Raw genomic sequence first — 26,303 nt, 5'->3', positions numbered from 1 at the left:
ACAATGATTTCACGAGACATATATATCAGACAAAACATGCATATGTTTTGCAGTCACGGGTAACACATTAAAATAATATACATTTGCACCTCCGTTCCAAGTAAATTATAAAAGACGACATATCAGCATTTTCTGTCAGACTGTTCTTACAGGATAGTGGCACAGTCTTGGTAATGACTCTCCCTATCTCTTGAAACAGGATCAAGCAATTATTAAGAATGTTGGAGCTACAATTCAGTAGTCGTCAAATACTTATATAGTATACATTCAAGTTTAAGTTGTATTCAGAGTTGGAAAGGTGTGTACACATTCTCAAACGGGCCTTGACGCTATTCCTACGGTTTGTTTGTGTAAGGAAATTGCGTATAAACTCGTAATAACTATTCACTTAACAGGGATCGGTCGAGATACGCTTAGCTGAGTGTTTTGAATGTTGTATTCTTCGTACCATGAAATTAAATAGCGACGCTGTGGCCGTTACCTTATTTGTTCATATGCTTATAGTTTGATTTCAAATATAAATATTTAAAATCAATATTCTTTAGGCTAAGATTTTCTATTACTATTTATATCTGCTATTTCACCACGCGACACTCTCATTTTCCTTAAAAGGTTTAGGAGGAGGATTCGATTTATTACAGGGTTCAATGTGCTAAAATATTTCCCGTTGTGAATGGCCCATATAATATATCATTTGAATGCAAGACCGTAGGCATTTCATTTCCATCCAACTAAAAGGGCGATGCCCTGTGTAGACCATATCTATTAATACAGGACAATTTCGATGTAATGTCCCTCTTTCCATTCGTCACCTTGCTTACCGCCTACATAATTTACGGTCATTGTTTTCTATTTTTTCCTTACCATTCCTTCATATGCTTCTCCCAGTTAATCCCCACACCCCTTGACATTATCAATATTTCTCTGGACAAATGGTGACAGTATAGCAAAGTTTTACTGTAATTGTCGTTAAAGGATAGTTTCAAGCCTGACACCTTGCAGTGTATGAACATGTTCCAGATAAGCTCTGCTATCGGTTTCAACGAGACTCATATCAAGAACAACGTTTACATGAGTGTCTTCCATCTCAGACTATTTGAAAAAGGGGCAGTCATCCCGTTATGAAGAGACAGATTGTTTATCTTGTTTTGTTTGGTGTTAAAAAGATATCTAAAACTATGAAACCCATTGTATACCTTAATTAATGTGCAAGTGCCATCCATATGGTTGTAGAAATATTTTTTTTGTGAAAAATCAGCTAGGCTGATGTAGCCAGTACGGTGTTATACTTACATGAACTCCACTTTAATGTAACCACGTGTGCAGGGTGTTTGTATTATGAGAATCCTCCAAAACACTGGCCATTGACGGGTATAAATGGAAAATCAATATATCATGGCAGAGATCAGATTTCACCGTTACTATAGAACATTATGATCTATAACTATTGGGTACTTTTTTAAAACAAATTATCTGAAGAAGGATCATTAAAGGAATGCCGTTTATATGTTTAAATAACAACCCACACCGATATCCAGTGTACAAGAGAATACGAAGTCGAACGTCCTTCCTATTAGCCTGTTTCAATTAGGAAGTGCCAGCACTTGCTGTAAGCGAGATATATGGTTTGTTTGTTCGCTCAAAGTACCGATGCTTAAATAATTACCCACACTGGGACCCAATGACAGGATAATACTAAGTCGAATGTTCCCCCTATTGGACCATTTCAATCAGGAAGTGCCAGCACTTGCTGTAAGCGTTTTTTGTTCATCCAAAAAACCGATGTTTCCCAACTGGGTCATTTGAATTCGGATATTGCCTTTTTGTTGACAATGTGGTACATGTACTGTCTGTATTGCCGTATCTATCTTACACCAGGTAAAGCCTTGTGAGCCTGTCATTCCCTATCATAAGTTACATATAGCTTGAATAATGCAATTGACCAGGACGTCATCATTTGTCAAGGTAGATTAGTCATTGATTTGACCTGTACTGTTAATATCATTCATAAAGTCGTTATGTCAGGTTGTGTTCCCATGTAAAGCCTGTATTAATTTTGTTTTTTCCAGGAAATAAAAAACCCCCCAACATTTAAAGTAATTTGTAAAGATGTTTTTTCCACGAATTAATGTTTTTTTTGGTTAGATTTTAAATTGATCCAGCAACAAAAGCAAATTTTAAAACGATGTAAAGATACACCATATGTGTAAATTTCAGCAATAAACCGAAATTATTTACCCTTTAGGATTACCTGGTATTATTACGAAGTCTTGGTTGTAATTTGTAAAGTAAGTATCAGTATTTTTTTTGTATTTTTTTTTTTAACCGGTTTATATTGCTGGCTGTTTGGATTTTTTTAAATTTCATATTTGTCATGGAACGTTGGCGGTATCATCTATTTTTATTTGAGTATACTTGCCACAGTTAAGAACATAAAACTGTCACATGTGTTTCGTAATATAAAATGTACAGATGTGTTTTTTTACTATTAAAGTTATTTATCGACTACATTTTACTGGTCTTTGATTTTAATTTTATACCCAGCAACCGATACCGTCTACTATTTATCTATACACACTATTAATGAGTACTAACACTTCAAAGGATATATATAGACGGGTTGAACTTCACGGCTCAGTGATTCCTTATATGTAAATATTCTCACTATAGTTGTCTTGTCGCTATCATCTCCCGCCTCACTGACCAGACACAGCCAACAGGATATACACAAAACATGGTAAGTCCTACATTTTGTCATCGTACTCATGATTTGTAATGTACTTATGCTTGTAGCTCTCTTTCTATAATTCCACAGTTAGGTGAGCTGCAGATTGTGTTGATGAATGTATAAAACAATTATTGAAGATGAACGCCCATGTGTATTGTCTAAATGAATGATTCGCCATGCCGTCCGCAGTCAAGCAGAACATTAGACATTGTTTTATTTATAAGCCAGAAACGTTTTTAATTATATATAAAAAGCATATCATTCTCAACAGAGGTAGAGATAATATCAGCTATATATTCTGCACTGAATTGAATTTTTACACGTTTTTGCATTAGATTAAAATTTGGGTCATGTAAAATATGATCTATGTGTTGATTATATATTCCGATAACTGTAGCCTATCTCTCATTAAGCATCATAACGGTGGTGGATGTTTGTGCTTGATCAATTGAACTATTTCAGTATGTCGTATGCTAAACCATACTTTATCACTCAAACCAGAACGTGTAGAGTATTTATTACCTACATTTACATATGTTAATGATGCGACTGTCACCAGATGCCAGGTTAAGTTCGTATTACTCATATTTTGTTTCAAGATTTACGGTAGGCATTGATGTTATGTATCGGCATATTGAGTCTTCGTTGATATAAATGAATCTTATTTTTTGCCATTTGTCATTAAGTTTTGTATCGAAGTGAAAATGTGTATGAATAGTGCTTGCTACGGAAACTGTCTATGTGACGGAGGAAGTTTCTAACAAAGCTGTATATATACACTATATCTACGAAGACACTTTTATGATAGTTTTGAACTTACGATGTACGTACGAAAAGAAAACACTATGAGTGACAGTTAAATACGGATTGGTGGACAACACAATGGAAGGGAAAGGTTAACAAGTGTATTGAATCTACCTCAACAATTAGAACGTTGGTGCTAAATGCGGTGATCGACAGGTTTCAATTATCATGTATTTAAGTTATCGTTTAAAATGTATTAAAGGTCATTTCAGTATCATATATACAATCTTATGATTTAATACAACCACATTAAACAGGGGTTCATGTGATTAATGTTAGAGGTAAGTCTATATGATACATACACGTAAAACCTGCGAAAAGTGTTAAAATCAAGGTTATACGCTACTTTAACACATTGTAGCTCTAATTTGTGTTAGATTCAAGAATATTTGCTGCCTTACACATTTTATCTGTGATCTGTGTAAGTCTTTGAATTCCTTTTCTTCTATAACATAAAACATTTGATTGGTGTAAGAGTTACGGGTATATGCTACCTTCCACAGTTATGCGTGAATTATTAGAGTTAAGATTATATGCAATCAGACACGTTATATTTGTGATTTGTGTCAGTGTTAGGGGCACATAAGACCACTTTTTACGTGTTAGATTAAAAGATGTATACCACCTTACATATTGTAACTGTGATTCGTGATAGAGTTGATTTTGTTAAGCTAACTTACTCCTATATACTGTAACTATGATATGTTTTAGAATTGAGAATGCATGCTGTATTGTTGTACCTTACACATTATACCCGTGATTTTAGTTACAGTTATCTACACTGATTTTTTTTGTTTTAATTGCCTATATTCTGTTGTATCAAACTTCACTAGTTTGAAATAATAATAAAATAAAAATACGATCACCTTAACATATCATATATCTAATGAACCCATTTCTTTGGCAACGAATGTATTATTGTGTGTTTTGCAAATATGCTACCTTGTTATGAAAAAAGGACAGACGTCTTTTCAAGAAACATATATATCACAGAGTAATTTAAAATGTACACTGCTGACAATATATAAATAAGATCGCTTACCACTGCCAATTGTATACGCTTTCTCTTTAAGGGTGCTACTTAGTCTACTTACACCTTTAAAATCGGTCAGATACCGAGAATAACTTAAACAATAAAGAGTATCTAACAATATTTGTTTGCATGATTTTGTGACAAGAATATCAAAATCTTACGTTACTTTATTGTCCGTTTAACACTTTAAAGGACACGAGAACGAGACTGGGATGATATTTTAGTGTATCCTTTGTCAAAACATAATCGAATATATGTTTTGTAAATATGTAGACTGAACAAAGTGTTGCATTTCTAACGTCTTTGACGTAATCGTATTGTTGCATATGACGTCAAAGTATTACACTTGTTAGAATAACGTTTCATGTTAGTTATACCTGATTACTTTCACGCACAGTGCGTTATGAAAATATCGAAAAGATAAAAACGGATCTTATAAATTCAATTTGATGCAATAGTAAGAAGTTGGAACTAGTTTCGAAACCAACGATTACGGTAGCTATTGTAGACTTTGCTAGTAGGATCATGACCTGCATAGAAACTTCAATCTGTGAATTGTGAAAGAAAACCATTACCGTTACAATATGATATTATTTATTATACTCATTTCAGGTTTTAGATTTATAGCGGTCTCCGTGTAGTTAATCACACATTTTGAATGGAAATGCATATTACAGAGGATTTTTTTTTTCATTCAGAAATGTCGTTTTTCATTGATAAACTTATTGATTTATAAATGTATCCTTCTCAACATTATCAATTTATATGTATTCAAATTTAAGGATGACTGGTCATTACATGAAACCTCTTTTAAGAATCGTTTTGATGCAGCGTCAAAATTCCTTAAATATTGACATGCAGATATGGTTTTCTCTATGTTGTCCATAATTTGGCGGTCTTTGTAATACTATCAGAGTCCTTTCTCAGTGCATGATCAAGTATGCAAATCATGCTCTGTCATTATCAAGCATTCAAATACATGTACAAGTATTGGTAGTATGCAGCTGTTCTAGAGTTTGGGTTTTGTTCTGATAGTAAATTGGCCAGATCTCTAGACAACTTGGTAATACTTCCAATGTCTTCAAAACCTTTTTCGTAGATTTAGTTTTAGATATGGTTCGCCAAAGAAGAATCATAAAGCATACAGCTATTTTGGGTAGATTGGTCTAGTTGTAAACACTTCGGCCTTCCACGCAGGCGGCCGGGGTTCGATTCTTCAGAGAAAGTGTTTTTCTCCTACCCACTCAACTCCAACAACCCAGGTGGATTATCAAATCGTCTAGGGTGAATGTTGTGGTATCAAGTGAGGTGGCACTATACATGCATGATGCCGTTGGAAACACGGTCCCACTACAAACAAAACACAATACATCACACGACATACACACATAGAGAGATATAAGCTAGGTGGCATAGGACGAGTAGTTAGCGCCTGATAAGGCAGCTCCTGCGAATTCCTCAAAATTGTATTTATCAATTTATATGCTAATTGTATTAATTTCATATCTATGTACTGTAAAGCGTTTTAGAGTGGCTTATTCTAGCTAGATAGGGCGCTATATCAAATGTTGTAAATAGTTATTCTTTATATTTTGTTCGTCTAGGACTTATCAGTAATGCTAGGGGCGAGCAAGTTTGAAATCCAAATTGGTCTTAAAAAACGATCTAGTGTAAGAAAAAGCAAACTTTCGTCTAGTATTTATATTGAATATTTGCTATATGTATATACATTTGTATGCAATATGCATTAAAATCTTCGGAACTGTTTTCATCTCTTCAAACACGATTCCTTTTTTCTTTGCGTTGTATTGTTTAAAGGCTTGTGTTGGAGGCAGTATTAATGTGTTCCGTGTTGTATCTATTTGCAGGCTGAACAATTAAATGAAGAACAAATTGCAGGTTTGTGGGGTTTATTATTTGATTTGTTCAACTTTCTATTTATTTATTTATTTATTTATTTATTAGCATTTTCTTTCGTTGGTGTTGTCTTCTGTAGTTAACCTTATTTAGACTATACACTTTTCACATTTCCACTGCCCTATTATTTATGGTAAGTCTCTATGGTTATAGTTTAACTCAGTCATATTCAATAAAGACATGCTTATTAAAACTTAATCTTAAAAATAAAACTACAATAATAAGATATATATCTTATAAAATAATTTGTCACGCTGATACAAATAGTTTAAAATAACTCTAAGAATGTGAAAATTTACTCGTAGCAGCGAAATACTGTGTGGTAAAAGGGGGATAATTCCATTCTTATTCATGTGTCGAATAGGAGTGAATACATAAAATTATTTTCTTTTCTTTTCTTTTATTAAAAGGAAAACTGATTACATGCAATTCACATATGTATCAGGATTCTTTAGTAAAGTTATGAGTTATGTTATTTAGTACCCCTTCTTATGTTTGCACGTGTTTTATACTTTCCCTGTTTGTAGAATTCAAAGAGGCGTTCAGCCTGTTCGACAAAGATGGCGACGGCACCATAACAACAAAAGAGTTGGGAACAGTGATGAGGTCACTAGGACAGAATCCGACAGAAGCTGAGTTACAGGACATGATTAACGAGGTGGACGCTGATGGTAAAACTGTACCACCTATTTGATATCTAAAACTAAAAATATGTGCTTCCAAAGTATGAAACAAGTAAACCACTATCTACATTAAAGAACTTTATAACATTTCCATTCTCATACATCTTTAATTTTAAAGCACTTGCTTTAATTAGATTTTTTAGCGACACGGCTTCATTCCCTTTGGCAATCTTTCCTCGGACACACATATACAGGTCTCCCTATTTCCTCATTGGCGGTTGAATATCATGATGATTATGCTTATTCTAAAAGCAGAGAGTTGTGAAACACATAAGTCGATATGATGATAAAAACACATATGTGTTTCGATAGAAGTATTTATGTATTTATATAATAAGTAAGCACAGTTTACTAAGGAGGACACTTTTAGACTCATTCGTGCTCTGTCCGGCCTTCGAGTTCACAATCTCTGGCACCAAAGTACGTTGTCGAAAAAATATATATTTGCAACTCTGACCATTTCATCGTCGCAAACTTACTCATTGATTTTTGTTGTTGATGTTTTTAATGGTCAAACCCCGTTACATGGTCATAGTGACAAATCGTCAATGATTATATGAGAACCTGTTACGTAATGCAAAGTAACATGCATGGATACGAATACATAAATCAACAAGTGGAATATCAATATATCAAATACGTTCGCTTCGCAGTAATAAGATATCTTAGTTTTCTCACAAGATATTCTCGTGAGAAAAATAAAGAACAAAACCTTTTATTTACATATACTTTATATATCAACTTGTAATATTAATATGTAAACGAAACAAATAATTTATTTGGAATGATGACGCTTGAATATTTATTAATAATATTTATTTCAAATTCGATTTGGTATTTTGCTACCAGGAAACGGAACGATTGACTTCCCAGAATTCCTCACAATGATGGCGAAGAAAATGAAAGAGAACGACAGTGAAGAAGAAATCCGTGAGGCATTCCGTGTATTTGATAAAGACGGAAATGGCTTTATCAGTGCAGCCGAGTTACGACACGTAATGACAAATTTAGGAGAAAAACTAACAGACGATGAAGTTGATGAAATGATCCGAGAGGCTGACATTGATGGTGATGGACAAGTGAATTATGATGGTAGATATTCTGGAAAACAAAGTTATCATTATCATTTTCAACCATGATTCCATTGCATAAACGCAACTTTGTGTTGAATGTATTTAATACGTTTCTTTTTTAAATCCTGCTTCTAATAGAAATGCTTAATAACCTTGAAAGATGAATGCTACAGAATAGAAATGTTTTATATCATGTTTTACTGATATATGCCAGAAAAGACTTAAATATTAAGTGTTTAACTGTAAATGTACTTAATTTCCTGTGTCCTTGATTTCGCTATGTCTATGGTTTATTTTTTATTTTATTAGTATGCCTTCAATGTGTTTTACCCAATACTTAGAGTAATAATCTGAATTAGCAACTGGATAACAAGGCGAAAATCAATACATTTTAGAGATTTAACTTATTTGTGAGAGTGTGAATCCACAAAATAATCAAACAAGTTACGTCCCATGTTAATTGTGTTGCAATAAATCTTTTGGAGATCTATTATCCGCGATTAAATTTTTGTTTTGTTAATCAACACAAAAAATTTAGATCTCAAAAAAAAAAATGTGTTTCTTGCAGCTACTGCAATATATGATTACAAATAATACTTTTGATAAATAAGTGCGCTGTTTGTGTGTCACAATTACCTAATTGCTTATCAATTTTGGTCAAAAATATATTGTGAAATAAAAATTAAAATTAATAACTATATTTACTTATATATATGCTTCTTTTCAGAATTTGTTAAGATGATGACGGTATGTATCACCTATGTTAATCAAAACATTTTCATTTTTGGAAATCATAATGTTCTTGATTCATACGCAATTATAATTCCTCTCAAAATAATGATTCTCTGGCACACTATTGCTGCGATAGCGTATTGCGGCGCTATCAGTACCGCGTGTTCAGACTTCGTATGCAAAATCCATTTCTGTCGATATCGCCAGAATGTTCTGGTGCACTTGCTGGGATATTGCCAAAGCTAAGTTCTGGTGATGTTATGACGCACCCACTCTGGTTATGCCTTGGTAAGCAAGATTGGTATTCCCACATTCAGAAATGTATGACAATGTTGCAACAGGGATGTGAAGTACAATCTAAATGTATTTTTTCTAAAGTTATTTCATGATAATTCATAGATTATATTGATCAGAGATTGATTACAAAGTTCAACGCGTATATAGATTATTTTTTAGTGTGATATTCATGAATTGTAATTGTCATTAATGTTAACAAAATGCATCCTAATGAACTTCAGCAACAAGAATTTCAGTAAAAAAAGTACAGCAATACTTAAAAAAAGATTTAGGTACAATGTATGTTCATACGATGCACTTCACTGCAAAGTACATGTTCAAAAGGTAATGAATTCATATAGAAAAATTAAGTCAAGTATGAATTATATATTTGTGGCAATTAAATGTCAAATGGAAAAGCAAGGTACACACTCTTAAATTATTGCACAATCACTGCTCAGCGCTGGTTATGTGTTTGGTGTGTATACTGTAAAATGACTTTTCTGTAAACCTCTGTGTGTTGCGGTTAAACTTGTTACATACAAATGCACTATAGTTCATTTAAGGTATTACATGTTTTGTGACCATAGTGTAACGTATTCTACATTACCTTATAAGACTCAAGAATGCCATGAATTTTATCCAAAAAATGTTTAAAGCCTAAAAACTGAAGACTTTGTCTTTCACCACGAGCTCCATGCAGCATTTGTGAACCATTTTGTAATTTTTGATTTTGCTGATCAACTATATTTAGACAAGTAACAAAAGGATCACGGGAATTCTTGAACTGTGGTGCAATTCTGGCGACTTTCTGGTGATATGATCAGAGTGCAAGAACATCACCGGAATGTCACCGCTAGCGGCGATATTCTGTGTACTTCTCGCGAAAAGATTTGTGCGCCGCGATATCCCTGCTAACTTTCTCTCAATGTCAAACCTCATTTCCCCATTTTCTGCTGCAAAATCTTGATATGGCGAATTAGTTTATAATAAACTGCATTTTTTCACTTTCATGATCAGGCCGACATGGTAAGCTACATTTATGTATATATATATAGAAAAACAATTTATTGATTCCATTCACACAAAAAGTATATATATAAAAAAATAAAAACCGCTTTAAAGTTTTGTCGTTAAGGCAACTGATATTGATTTTCGCTCAATATCTGATATATATATATGGAGAAAATAGCGTAATTCATACATTTGTGTATCATAACATTGTAAAGCATTGTTCGGAAGGAAAGAGATACAATTAAACAGATGCTATTTAAATCATGTATACAGTTAACACGGATATTGTGTATTTCCTGAAACATTTTATAAAAAAATCAGTTTGAATGATTGTCATAATCTTAAATTTTAATTTAGTGTGTCCAGGTGGAAAAAACGACTTCGCCTGTTCAGAGAGAAGTGAGATTATATATACATTTAGGATATTAAATTGTAAAACTATAAAGTGCAATTTTTTTTCAAGAGTATATGCTTATATATCTATCCGACAATAAGATTGAGTTATCCCCCTTGCATTATTTCTAAGCTATGTTTGAAATTATAAACGATAAAAAATAAGAGAACAAGATTTACAATTTATATCTGCATGTTTTAAAATCCTTTTCTGCCTTCTCCTTCCTTTCTATGGTGTATTCCTAGAATCCTTCTGTCGACCTATTGTTAGAATCATGTGACTGGGTTGACCGCCATTATATCTCAATCAGATGGTACTTTGATCTAGCCCTCGAGTTGCATCATCATGTGTGAACACCGTAATTATATATATATTGACCTAAACTTGTCGTAAAATCCCGTACGAAGCCTGCATAAGATTTATAATGCTGCATCCGGCTCTATGCACTTCTTTGGCATAGAGTTTTCCTGCCATGATCTTCGAGTCTAACCTCTGATTTATTTGAAAAGCATATTTACTTTAGTTCGTCAGTAACTATATATATGCATATAATGCTATGTTTCTGACGGAGGACACATTGTGTTTTGCTTTTTTTTAAATGTCATTTTTTTATAATTTGAATCAACCATTTTTATTAAAGCTAATTTCATTAGAAATACTTTTTCATGCCGCACTATTTTGTTTCAAATTTTGGATATTTTCCAATGCGCTTAGATCACGATACAATAATTTTAAAGATATTCCTGATAATCTGAACTAGTTGTCGGTGAAAAAATATAACAACAGATCATCAATGTTGAGTTTTTTTCTCTATTGACATAAGCCTGACGTCAGTGACGTCACAATGACACTTATATGACGATTGAAAAATTAATAATAAAATAATCGATACAATCATGGAAACGCTACAAAACAATAAATAACAGTTAAAAAAAATCTTGCAGTAGGTTTTATTTCAGTGGTGGATGTTAAATTCCAAAGGATGATAATGATCTGCAATATATAATATTTGTATATTTTTTTGTATGATTTTCAATAAAACTTTCTTTTTACAGGCTGACGGTTTTTGATACAGTGGCCAACCTAGCAGCAGAAACTACGTGTTTGGACAATTATATTTTTATCTATTCTACAAACAAGAAACGAAAATCACACGTTTTCAATGAGGAAAGAACGGCATACATTGTTAAAATTCATTCATATTTGTCACCATTTAGTTTCTTACCTTACGTCCAATATTAAAGAATGGAGAATGTTATCACATGAGAGTGGCGACTCGTTATATAATGAATTAGACTTTCTTTATAATCATTATTAACGAATGCAAATATAGCAGCTTTAGAAAGTGACATAATACCTATGATGAACTCAGTCATCAGCCGAAAATGTATGGTCGTTACCGTTAGGGAATGACAGATTTGTTGATTTTTATTTTGGTTTTACCTAAGGAGTTCCTTTTTTTTCTTTCTTTTTTCTTTCACTGAGAAATTTTAAACAAAAATAACTTTCCGTCGTGATGTCTGTTAAGAAAACAAAGTGTTAGTATTGATCCCCTCCCTTTTTTCTAAACCATAATATATCGGGGTCAAAGTTCAATTCTAATAGAATATTTCCTTCATGATCTCTGTCCCATTGCAGTCAAAATACTAGAGCATTTTGTAGTGAGTTTTCGCACTCGTTAAGTTCGCTATTGATAAAACTAAAGTATAATTGGGCCGAGGTACTTCAATTGACAAGATAGCTCAGTTGGTAAGAGCGACAGTATAACAATCTGAGGTCCAGGGTTCGAATCTTGGTCAAGCCACGCTGGGATCCTTAACATTGATATCAAATGAAAATTTAGATTTTGTGCATACTTGAATGTGATATTACAAAATGTTACCTTGTTGCACTTGTTTTGCAAAAAATTAAGCATAAGATATTATAAAATATAAAAAAAATCACTATCGTTCGACCAATCTCAACATTTTCATGAGAGATTAATACATAATTATCTTTTTCTCAAATTAAATTTTTAACATCAATAACAACGAACTATGAGCAGCAATTGATGGCATATCATTTTCTGTAATTTCTAATGTAGAATTAGTATTTTGAAATATATTTTAAGATGAAAATCCAATTGACAAAACATACAACACCTGAAGATGCTGAATGAATTTCTAAACAAACGAGTTATGTGTGAATATGCAATTATGTATAATAAACGAAATGTCTTTTGTTTAAATGAGTTGGTTGTTATTATTGCTTAGGTACTTAAATTGAGCAGTTGATAGTCGATAAGTTTTTCTCCCACAATTCACAGGGGTGTCTCCCGTTTAAGCCGAGAAAGATCAGCTTGTCACCCCCTAGGGGGAGATAACATCGTGCCGATTAGCACGTGTTCAATTGTGACGTCATTAAAACGCGTCACCGGTAACTGTGACGTCATCAAATGTGAATGACGATATTCATATCCCACATGTGTTTTTGTTTACACTACTGTCGGTGGAGTTCTGACTAAATTAATAGGATGCGAGAAAAAAAATCATCCCCTACCTGAAGGGTGTAACAGAGAAATCTCCAACACTCGCGGCGATTATTTTGGTTGTCTAACCCGCAGCAGAGCCTCGGGTTAGACAACCAAAAAACATCACCCCTCGGGTTGGAGATTTCTCTGTCACAACCTCAGGGTAGGGGAAGATTCTATTAATCATTTAATGGCGATAAAAAAAAAATACAGCGAAAATGCTTCACTTAATTTCATTTATCCTCGATCAATACATTTAGATGAGACACAAATTTAGAAAAGCATAACTACCTCGTTCAATATGAGTTTCATATGTCGTTCCAGTGATTGTTAAGTCACTCGTTCTAGTGAGCTTTGAATTACTCGTTCTAGAACGACCAGAAATGCATCAGTGCATCTACACATACACCATTATGTAATGATAGCACGCTTTTTATCTCGTTTTTCTTACAGGAATTGCTGTAAATAGTGATATGACTGTTTAATAAGAAGTGTCTGCTTGCCTTTTTTATATTCATTACTTAACCTGATAACAATACAACCGTTTAATTGTGCTGAAGAGAAAAAAAAGATTCTTTTGCCAGTTTTAAGTATTTAAATTAAGAGTAAGGGAGATAACTCTTGTTATCTAGATTTACTTTGCGATCAGTAAGGTGGTAAATGTACCGTTAAATAATGTTGTTGATATTAAAAAGTGTTCGTTTGTTTATTTTGTTATATTAAACCAAGAGCTTTATAAATTGGCTAACTCTTGTTATCTTGTTTTACGTTTGCAATATAACTGTTTAGTAATCGACATTAAACTCATTACCCCCGTAAAAAAACAATCTTTCATTGGTTACAACAACAATAGGTACGCATCAATGGCATATTCAATTCTACAGTATACAGTGATATTTTTGTTTTGTAATTTTTTCTTATAATTGGTATGAATCCATATCATCAATTGTCACGATTGTGAAATACAATATATTTGCAGAAGACTCTTTCAACAGACATACTCATTAAAAGTCATACGTTGCCTTGCATTTCAAAGAAAAGCAGTTAGTCAAAATTCGAATATTTGCAAATAGAAATTAGTAAGAAAAAAAGAAACCAGCAGAGTAAACCACAAAGCCTGCCTGAAGATACGCAATGCCGCCACTGCAACAAGTGCAAATATTGTCAACGCTATTGCTAGGAAACTAATCTCGTTTTTGCTCTACCAAAAGGCTTTGACTGAGGTGGTTCTTCAGTTACATCACGCTGCTTTTTCTCCACCTCCACGAAATAAGATCAACAATATTCACTGTGTGCACGCTAGATGCAACAGAGAAGAATTTAGTTGAGTGCCACCTGACGTTACAACGTATTTAGGAATCGTTAGAGAGCCGTTCAGTCAAATCTGATCCTTTATAAAAAAAAAATCATGCCAAAGATATGCTGGATATACCGGGAAATAATCCCGTTCTGGAATATTTGTTTGATGAGGAAAATCATATAAAATTCCATGGCAACATTGATCACGACGACTCTTAAACTTGAAACGTTGTAAACTAAAGTGCATGTAATCAGGCGCAACGATCCTCGTTTAAAACAGTTCAGATAAAACGGTGTCCAGGCCAGGCTAGAGTTTACTTCTTTGGAATTGTATCGCCCACATGTATCTGATGTATATTATATCTTTTGTTTGTACTTGATGTGTTAATATATTTTTGTGAAGAGTAATGTTTTTTTTCAGTATTAAGTATTTGTGCTGTATTACTGCACTGTTAGGTACCACTTAATTAGCTTACGAACATTAAATGTATTAGATCATAAATTAGTATCCATCCCATAAAGGATTTTTAATTAAACGAGAGCCTGGCTCAAATCATCTTCGCTAGCCAAGGGTTCGCTTCGTATACACTCCATGCACTTACGAAGCGAACCCTTGGCTAGCGAAGATGGGCTCAAATGTTAAGATGCTTTTTAACACTTGTTCAAGAATTTATGCGAGTATTGCAAAAAAACACCCAAGTTTTCTATTTCATTGTTGAAGTTAAAATTCACCGTCTTGTCTTAATATTGTTTTCATCATTATGTCATATTATCTGACGGTATTTTATTTTCATTTGATGACGTACCAATTGATTACATTTCATGACATCAAATGCAAAAAAAAATTATTGTAATCAATGTGATAGCATGGTATCTTGCTTATCTTGGTTTGTTTCATATAACATATTACTCCAAAAGAAACGAAGAGGATTCCTAAACATTGTCGATTTGTTAAATACAATGTGTCAGAAATTAAGTCTCATTTTGAATTGCCATTCCTAGATGCCCATATATTTTACAGTTAGAAACCACATTAAACTAGCAATGATATTGAGTAAGAATTCATACTGAGTTAGCATTATTAATGATTCAGTAAGCAATTTTAGCATATGTATTAAGTTAGTATTTATACTGCGTTAGCATTCATACTGAGATAGTATTTATATTAAATTAGTTTTTATATTTAGTAGGCATTCATATTATGTAAACATTAATGTTTAATTTTTTATTTATATTGAGTTAGAATTTATATCGGGTACGTTATTATATTAAGTTCGCATTTATATTTTGTTAGCATTTGCATTTAGTATTATTATAAATCAATGCAAAGACCAGTATGACTAAAAAGGACAACTTCTACAATATGAAGCAGCATGCGCCACGAATTTAACACTTACTTATATAATGTAAGACGAATACAGACACTTGATAGAATATTTTGAACAGTATATACATTATTTAAAGGCGATTCTAGACGCTCATGTACATTGTATGTATATTTATATATATGTTTATGTCATACAATTTTGAAAATATAATAAAAAAAAAAGAGAAACAAAAGCTGTGGTGAAGACAAAACCCTAAATGAGCTATTTTTAGATTGTAAAAATGAACTTTTACCATGTATAACTAAAATATTCAATAATGTCTTCAAATCCGGGTATTTTCCAGAAGCCTGGTCAAAAGCATGTGTTGTTCCAATACATAAAAAGGGAGATATTGATCACCCTAACAACTACAGAGGCATCTCAATATTAAGCTGTTTGGGTAAATTATTTACTGGAGTGTTAAATCAGAGACTTCTGAAATGGGATAATGAACATAATATAATTACCGATGCTCAATTTGGATTCAAACCTGGTTTTTCGACGGTAGATGCCATTTTCGCATTGCAAACCTTAATTAATAAAACATTAAAAGCGAAAAAAATAAAATAATTATTTACTAGATGTATAAAGTGTTTACCGTACCTTACGAGTGCTATCTGCTGACGATTCCCGTATCACTTCTAATGACTATAGCTATGCATTGGACGTTATAATGACGTGACTAAAACTTAGAGAAATCATTTCTTAAACGAAAACCATACATCATAGATTGTTATGAACAAATTATGGCGATAAGATAAACAAACACACATACATACAAACAAGGAAACTCAATAAATAAATATAAACGAATAATAAATAGCGTAATTCACAGTGTACAAATGAAAGGGGGCCAGGGTTGGACCCCTGGACCTCTGGTCCTTATACTGTTGGTCTAACCCACTACCTGTTCAACCCAGTACATGTACATGTGTACCTGGCACACGTACTCTATTTAGAGGGAGATAACTGTATGTACTAGACTCAACATTTGATTTATTTTGGTTGCAATGAGTGATAGAAATCCTTAATAAATTGAACAAGAATTATCTGAATGATAAGTCAATGCTTAATTAAACTATTACAGCTGTACGACAGCTCTGAACAACCGGCTCAAATAAAAAGGCAAAACAATTTATATCAATCTGGCACTCATCTTCAAAATTTAATTTTACCAGATGTAAACATGGACAATTCACAGCCTTTTTTTTTTTGCCACCGGAACAATATCTTTTAACTTTTAATTCTTTCCTGTAAGTACAATGTTGTCGAAAAGCACAAGGAATCCCTCTTTTGAACCAATTATGCTATATACAATTATCAAACTGTTCTTACCCTATTTTTTCGCTTTTGCATTATAATGATTTTATATAGTAGATTATAACAACATATTTTGTTATTATAATATTTAGCAAAGGTAACTCGTTGTGTTCTTTATTGTGAAATCAATGTCATCTGCAATTATAATTAGGTACAATAAAGTTATAAAAGTTTCTGGTATACGCTTGTATAACAGTTGTATATTTCATCATATTGAAAATTAAAATTGCTTTCTGCTTACGTTCATGCCTAGTTTTTATATGACTTTTGTTGAAGCAAGATATCGACCATTAAACAATGAAATTCATAAAGATCCCCGTACCATTGTCAAAAATTATTGTTAATTTGATAATTATGTTTTTACTAGCATAACAGAGGCTTTAATGAATAAATTAACTTTCATGAACTTAAGTCAGAAATAATGTTTAAGATGAAATGGTAATAAAAAAAATGAAACAGGACCCGACCAGGATTCGAACCCAGGACATTTAATCGTTATACAGTAGTTAACAAAAGATCTTCCTCACCAGTGGTAGTTCCCTGGTCAAGTTCAACTACTACAGTTACATCCAAAATAAAAGGAAGAGGAGGTAACTGTTTGTGTGAAAAAACTACAACGGAACTCTTTAGTGTTTTCCTACAGTGATCCTCAAGTGCTATTCTAGTCCACTCCTGTATGTACATAGTGTTAAGTATGGATTAGTCCGGTCCATTCAATAGTTTCCGTCCGCGTTGTGATATTTGCTAATGTTTACAAACTAACGGATTAGTTCAGCCTACAAAAATGTTTGTGTACTCCGAAATGTAATGACAAAGTAAACGTATTGTTCAAACATGTTGACCTAAATCAGTACGTACATAATGTATTCACGAATAAAGCGTCAACATGACCGTTCCGGCCATCATAGCCATGTTAAAAACGTATATAGTATAACACTTTCAGTTTAAACAACTTTTTTTTACAGTGCTTAAATCCGTTCATATTGAACCTAGAATAGAATAATTATTTCTCACAGAAACCCAGGACCATGTTTACTCTTGACGTCTTTGATCACGCCTGGAGACCAGAAGTAATGATACGACCACAAATAGCGGCTGTATACTGTCCACTCGTGTGACATTCGATACACTTGTTCATGATAATGTATGCATTCTATAAAACACGCAATCGCCATCAAATCTAACTAAATACAGCGATTACAGGCTTTTAAACAATTGTTCTATAACTGTGCGCTTTTCAAAGGAAAGAATCGTGTGTACTTATAAAATAAATTGGACTTATTATATCAAGTCTCACTTCCTCTTCAAGACCGATTATTTTTAAAGGTAAACACACTTATAAAGTTTATGACAACGAAAGGCACACGAAAGCCAGACACAAGTCCTTGTTTGTGTGTAACAAATTAAGCTTTCACATCCACAAATAACACATTTTAAACATATTTATTGTTCTTATTAAAGAATAAAATAAGAAAAAAACACGTATTTGAAAAAGTTATAAAAACTGTCTTGCGTAGATAAGATCAGACAACATCACATTCAAGGTGAAAAGAGGGAATTTTTTAAGTTTAGAAAGATATGGTTAAGCTGACAATGCGTTTGAAAGCTTCGTCCAAAGCTCTTACACGTTTCCCCAGTAGTCGAGACGACTTAACGGAAAGAGTGTGGTATTCCCGGATGTTTTCGAAAGTATACAGTATACAATGGTATTACAGCTTGACAGATCAGTTAGATGTCTACTGATCAAGTCAGTTGGAAGGATGTGTAAAACATGATTGAACTTTGAATCTGAACCTCGAAATATCGACAATTGTAAGGTTGTATGTGTTCCGCCACTGTGTAACGGGATCACAGAATAAATCCAGGGCCGTGACCAACCATGGACTTTACGAAAGGTAATTTATCATGAATCTATATAACTTATAAATTTCTGTATTATTGAAACTGGACAAAGCCGATACATGTTGCATTATGATGCCTTTATGTGTTAGGTTCTGTCGGATAACGTTGCTTTGAATACGCGAATCAAGGGTATAATAGCGTACAAAGTAGACTTATATTATATGTTAAGCTAGCGATGATTAGTTTAGCCGAACGGTCTTTGGGCCAGATAGAGCTTGTCGTCAATGTATAATATGTATGCCTTGTGACCTAATGGTGATTTTCTTTTTACTTTTCGTACGATCAAAAATGCAAACTGTAGATGTTTAAAAGGTGTTTTTATTCATTTGACAAATGCCGTAAAATGCAGGTGAAAGTTCCTACCATCTTAAAATTACGTATGTATAGTTGTCCGCCTATCACAGCCAAAATCACCAGAACGAGTTCAGGCGTTTTTTATACGACTTGTAAACAGATGCTATACTACAGAAATGTCTAATCACTATTCTGAAGGCTACAGGGAAGCGTTCAGCCTCTTTGACCGGGACAATGACGGTATCATTTCCACTAAAGAACTTGGGACTCTTATGAGGACGCTCGGACACAACCCCACTGACCAGGAGCTAGATGATATGGTGAATGAAGTGGACACGTCAGGTAGGGAAGTGATATAATGAATGTTATCTGTTAAATTGTGTTTTAAAATTAAGTTTTTAAATGATTATTTCCTAATGGCATAAACCACAGTGGGTTACCAACACACTTATAATGAAGAAGACTTGTTATGATATTTTAAAAGAAAATAATCCATCCTGCAGTTAGATATGAAATACGTGAAGTGTCATCATATTTATCAAAATATATATTTTAACGATTTTATATGTATCTGTATTTAAACGATTGCGATGATTGTTTTCTGTATGTAGTAAATGTTTGTTCAATTTTGTTAGAGTTTACCACTATATTACTGCAGCTTAAAAAGTTTTATTCTTAATTAATGCTCAAGTTTCAAATAAAAGGAAACCGATGGAGTTAAGATAAAATATTATTTAAATATCTTCTCACATAGGCGTAGTGGTCGCCAAAAGTATACACAAATCAGCGTGAATGTCCTTTTGAAATAATGTGCATTTGAATACAGCGTTATCATTAACTAGGTTTCATGCTTAAGACTGATTCACTTTTTATATATAATACCATCAACATATTTAAATTTTGTCTTAATAGTCGTGATATAAGTAAAGACAGCATTGACTCCTATTGCTTTTTCACCTGAATTGTTATTCTACTTTAAGTTTCTAGCTGGTGATTTATGCTTACACCTATATACTGATAGAGAGGTACCATAAACACGTTATTGCCAAGTGATATTTGAGATCCAATATTTATTGACTCGTAAATATTGTCCAAGGACAGAGCTTGCCGATACACGTTTCGGCATAATGATGTACGACTTTGAACTACTTGACGATTAAGTAGCCAATAAATCCGGCAATGCTGTGAGCCGAGAAAGTACTGGATAGGACAGATGCATATGTTGATATCATAACAAGTGTGAAGGTAGATTTGGTTTTTATTTTATGACGGATCTACTTTATACTTTAATCTGCGAAAAATATAGTGACCTGGTAATAAGTCTTTACTACATGAAAAGACTTAATGCGACTGATTGTACATATATATATATATATATATAATAAAAAGTGATTAAATGTCCATGTCAAGGAAGTAAATATAGAAAAAATAAAATTAACGACCGACTAAAAAACTAGCTGCTTTCACCCTTCACAGGGCTCTTAGCCCTGTGAAGGGCGAAAGCAGCTAGTTTTTTAGTCGGTCGGTATTTTTTTTTTTTCTATATATATATATATGTGTGTGCAAGTTCTTTATTAATCATTATCATAATTACCAGAAGGAATTGTCATTCATATCGCCATGAACACTAAGAAATGCCGTTCAGTTCTTATAAACAGAGTATCGTATAATCTTGTTGCAATCCCTACCGCTTTTTAAAAAGTGTGCCCTCTATGACCGAAATCATCACTCATTATTTTATTCACGACTTTTATCATTCTTAAGTCGTATTCTTATACCCTATGGAGAGACCTTCCAGAATACTGAAAGTTACGAATTTCATCCTTACCTCATGCTACTTATAAATGCAATCTCGCTGTATCACGCATCAAAATGTCTTGAGTTTCCTTAGAGATACATGTTGTCTTTCTTCTTGTGTTAGTGTGTCCTTCATTCCTTTAGGTTTTTGTCGGAGTAAAATTGTCTTTCATTTACTTGTTTTGCCCTCAGTCCTCATTTCGTGTAGTTTTAAAGGGGGTTTACGTCGGCTTCCCTTTTGGTGTGGTGTGTCTACGTACAGTTCCTGTAGGTTTTGTAGTGGCCCACAATCTTGTTTTGTTTTTCGGTGGAAAGAGGTAATAACCGAAACGACGAAGAGCTACATACTTACATGTTGGAGTACATATAACTACTTCACCACGAGTTTTAATATTTACACAAGATGGAATGTATGAACATTGTCCGTCGAAAAGAACTGCATTTGGAATTGAAATGACGTCATCAAGTAGATTTCTAAAGGTAGCTACTCCGCGTCAATATCACAGATCACTAAACTCCACGTGATTATGGTCCAACCAATGAGATTTCAGGAACATGTTTGTCATCTATAATTGTGGTATGTTTCGTCTAAGTGTCTTCTCAATTAAGTATATTTAGTGTTGGTGAGTTGAAGTTACGGTATATCTAGCATTATGTTGTTGTGTTGACGCGTAGTGTCACATCGTTCTCGTCCGCTTACGCGGTTGACGTTAATTGTTTATATACAATTTTACATTTTACTCTATAAAGGTCAAGGAAAGATAAACTACACAGACTTTCTTAAGATGATGAAACCAGCGGAAGCCTGGAACGAAGAAGCCGAGTTAAAATGTGCATTTGAAGTGTTCGACAAAGATGGCGACGGATACATAAGCGCGTCATCATTACGTCACGTGATGAAAAAACTAGGAGAACAACTAACCGACGAGGACGTCAAATTTCTTATGAAGGAAGCTGACGTCAACGGCGATGGCCGTGTGGATTTTAAAGGTGTGTAACATAGTATGTCTTATATAATGTCAATCACACCAACAGATTTGTCAGGTTGTATAGGTCGGTTTAAATGTAGTACAAGTGTGCACCACATGTGTTTATTCTTCAATGCTTATTACAATTTTCATCAACCTTCTAATACATAATTTCTAGGCCTGAACCATGGTTAATATCTGTAAAACAATAAACCAACAAACATTGTGCGTTTAATGATCAGATTAAAGCACCAAATTTGATCCATAAATTACAGCTATTCGTTCAAACTAAGACGAGATTTTATCAGGAAAATGAATTATTTTTAACATTTTGTTATAACCGGGTAAAACCGTTTCCACTATGCAGCACACCAAAACGAATACAAATATTTTCTAAAAACTTATACCGTTCCGACAATCTGACAAATAGAGTCACAGATAATAAAAACACGGTTACAATGTGTTAGCTTTATTACAACAACATTTGTTGTGGCCCAAATCATAACGGGGCCCACACTTCAAAAAACGACATACCATTAGTTTGCACCTGGCATTTCCTCTGTGGCGTTTGTCTATTTCTTCATATGAATTTCTTCTTTGATTTTGATGTCTCTTCCGTTTCTGTATCTTAGAATCTATTTTAGATTCCGATATTGTCATTTTGTGTTTGTTATTTTTCTTTTCTATTTTACTTAACGTTTAACTTATAATGTGTATCATATCATCAATTTTCAGAATTCGTACGGATTGTAACCATGCAATAGAAACGGAATACATTGTTCCGGTCTTTGAGTCCCTCGTTGTGTACAAGTGATTGGCAGGACATAGATGTATTAGCTGCAGTTCCACAGTTTGATGTAAATTTTCAAACAGGAATGGACGTGTTTAAACTTAAGTAAGAGGCAAGTTTGGATAACATCAACTTTAGTTGGATAACAAGAACTAATGTTTTTAATCGACTTCAGTGCCTACGGTCTGTTTCGCAAACTGTGATAAGTTGTCTTTGCCTTGATAATGACATGTTACCGGTTATATGCAATTAATGTAGAAAAAATATGCATGATTTTTATTTACCTTTTAGCAGATTGCTTTGTAACATATTTTTACCAACAAATGTCTCTAAGGACACCCGAAATGTCTGACACAATGCGTTTTATTTACTCTGTATTGATTTTGAACAGTGATCATAAGTCACGTCAGAAAAGTATAGCTTAACTGTATGATCAGGTAGGTGTTTGATATTCAGCGTAGACTGACACTTGGAAGGTTATTCATCAGACGTCTTATTGGATTTAAAAGCACTGGTTTTAGACGTTTTACTTTTTATTTTGCGAAAGAAGTTTAAACAAAGTGAGTGTTATAATTTATATATTTAGTTATGCATAAATGTTATTTTTATTTTGTGATATTGTGTTAGATAAGAATAATAATATTTAATCAGTTAAACATTTGTCCGTGTTATGATACTTATATTGTCTCCCTTTAAGCGTTCTACGTGTTCTAGTGAGTGTACAATGTACATGTATGTATATTTCCAAGTATCTTATGAGAGTATAACACACATGTGCGAGTGTGACTATGTGTGTTTGGATGTTAATTTGTGTTACGTTAATTAACTGAAGCCATAAACATGGAAAGTGATTGCTATTATAAGAGTATACGAGTATGCTGTTTAACAGATGTCTTTACGATGCTATTCTGGTTATTTTATCAATAACATCTTAAACAAAATTTTGCAAAGGTTTGTTCTATAATCATAATTGAATATACCACTCAATGTAAAATTAATAAGTTAAAAAAATATCTTGTATAGAACATGTCCATATGACTCCATATAATATGGATTTTTTTATTTTTTTTTCACCTGGTTTTAATATCCAGATTAAACATGTTGATTGTAGGAACAATGTTCTCTAGAACTACATTTACTTTACAAAATCATTGCAACAGGAATTTGTGTATATATTGGTATATCTGGTTTCCTCCCATAACCACTATAAGCATTCTCACCTGCGATGCATTGACAGGCACAACTCTGCAAGGTGTCTTGTAGACAAATCATGATATCTACCCGTAAGTTATAAATGTACATCTGGGGTATTGTCAGTGAGTGAACTAAAGGTCACGGCATCTAGTTGTTTTAATACAATATCACAACGCTTTCTGAGTCAAATTAAATGAAGTTGTTCTTTTAACGGTATTTTAACATAAAAAAGGCTGTGAGTAAAAAAAAAGATTTTCATGTGATATACAAATGAACCATTTTATAAAACTCTTACAGTGTAACTTATTCTTTGATTTGTATCAGAACATGTTATCACACTTTTCTAGGTTTTATTACGAGTTTAATCTCAGGATTTTTAAAATATTTTAATCTGGTGCTTTGTTTGGTTGATACCATAACCCAGGTCGTCATATTGTTGTAAATGGTAAAACTAAATAGTTAAATGATGATTCTGAATTTTGTTTTTATGAAAAATAAAGTGTACATGCCATAGCCATATTATTTTGATTGATTTGTGACTTTTGATATGATTTGTAAAGCATGTAATACTTGTTTAACAACTCTTCACACATTATATATTGATGATTAAGACGTTTATAAGGTATGCGGTAGTATAGCAATGCCTTTGTATTTTGTCAACATTCAGTCATATTTTGAAAAGACGAGTTAGAAGCACACTGTATGATGTTGATGGTATGTAAAAAGAAACAAAAAAGGTTTAGCTAAAGGACATTTAAGTATGATTTTCTCAATAACTAAAACATTGACAGGTCAGAAAGGGCCTCGCCTTGGGCTTTTCCCTCCCACAGTCTATTTGCAGTAAAAAGTAACTTTAACCTTAACTTAATTTTTGTTAAATCCCTATTGCACATCTATATATCACAATGTGTCACTGGTTATTATTTATTTTAAAAAACACCAACAACAGTCTTTGGGATTCTGAGATAAGGAATGTTGCACCATGGTATGTTTAAGACCCTTTTAAACACCTATTCAATATCTACATATCAGAATGTATCACCATATCAAATTTTAAAAAGGAGATACTTTTAGATTTCGAGATCAGGACTCTACCCCAAACGTTATTAGGAACATCAACCTTGACCTCGACATAAGACTTTTTTAAACCCCCATTACACATATGCATTTCATAACGTATCGCCATGTAAAATTTCAGAAAAGTTAGTCTCCAGATAATCTCTGGAAAGGGAGGCGGGCAGGGAGACAGAAATGGATATTAACTGAAGCACAGTTGGACGAGGACATTTTGCTCGGCCGATTGGAGCAACCTATAACAACCTGCAATTCAGGGTTCGAACCCCTGTTTAGTGCCATTGAACGTTTACAATCAGAACACTGTTTTTTTCATAAATGTTCCTCAAGGAATGGCTTCCTATCCAAAAATGATTTATCAAAGCTATATTCATTTCTGTTAGATCGGTTGCAATTGTATAGTTACAGTTTTTGGTAGTGGCACGGAGATCCTGTAACACAGGTTATGTATTGGGACAACTGGTTAGAGGTGACTGTTTATTTTGAAAATTAGTTTAGTGTAGCAACCGAATAAGTGCTGTCTTGTTTAACGAATCTCATTTGTACATTATATTCAATACAATTACTAACATAAACCCTAGGGTAATAAAAACGCCCATTACTTAATTCCGCCAAAAGCACGCGAATTCGACTTTGTTCGCATTTAGAGGGGGTAGTGTTAACTCGGTGATAGCTAGGTATTTATATGTAGCTTGGCTTTAAACATTGTTCTCTGTATGTAAGACTGTTAGTGACTGACATCCTTTACTGGAAATAACTCGAAGCATCACTGAAGGTAATCTGTGTATTGTAGGAAATACTTTGGGACACCTCCTTTTGCCCCTTATACATTTTTTCAATTTTCATAATGACTAATGTGTTTTGCTGTTTGGTTGTCTATTTGTATCAAATGTGAGTTAGGGTTTTGTTCTTGAGCATTGGCGCTGATTGATATTTTTCAATAGATTTTTTGTTGATATTGTTCCCCTCGAAAGCTTTTAATTGATGTCAATCGGGATAACTAGGTACATATTGACTTTATGACATTGTTAGAAAGCTCGCCTTCTTTATCAACAATATGTATGTGTATACCTGTAATAGACCAAACAATATAATAAGCTAGCGAGTTGATAATGCATACACTAACAAACCCTGA

The 26,303-nt window shown here is 33.3% G+C and overlaps 1 protein-coding gene across 1 annotated transcript in view; it reads left to right on the top strand.

Moving 5' to 3' along the window:
- Positions 1-2,665: 2,665 nt before the first annotated feature.
- Positions 2,666-26,303, top strand: part of LOC110440567 (calcium-binding protein LPS1-alpha-like) — a 59,525-nt gene continuing 35,887 nt past the window's right edge. The window contains exons 1-6 of the mRNA XM_021483710.1: positions 2,666-2,737; positions 6,434-6,464; positions 7,010-7,153; positions 8,015-8,257; positions 19,544-19,687; positions 21,893-22,132. Of these exons, the coding sequence (XP_021339385.1) occupies positions 2,735-2,737; positions 6,434-6,464; positions 7,010-7,153; positions 8,015-8,257; positions 19,544-19,687; positions 21,893-22,132 (805 nt within the window). The 5' untranslated portion in view covers positions 2,666-2,734. The remainder of the gene's footprint in view (positions 2,738-6,433; positions 6,465-7,009; positions 7,154-8,014; positions 8,258-19,543; positions 19,688-21,892; positions 22,133-26,303) is intronic.

Source organism: Mizuhopecten yessoensis, unplaced genomic scaffold (genome assembly GCF_002113885.1).
Source record: "Mizuhopecten yessoensis strain PY_sf001 unplaced genomic scaffold, ASM211388v2 scaffold11185, whole genome shotgun sequence".
NCBI classification, from domain to species: Eukaryota; Metazoa; Mollusca; class Bivalvia; order Pectinida; family Pectinidae; genus Mizuhopecten; species Mizuhopecten yessoensis.
The sequence above is the reverse complement of the archived record's forward strand: the minus strand, read 5'-3'. Positions and strand labels throughout refer to the sequence as shown.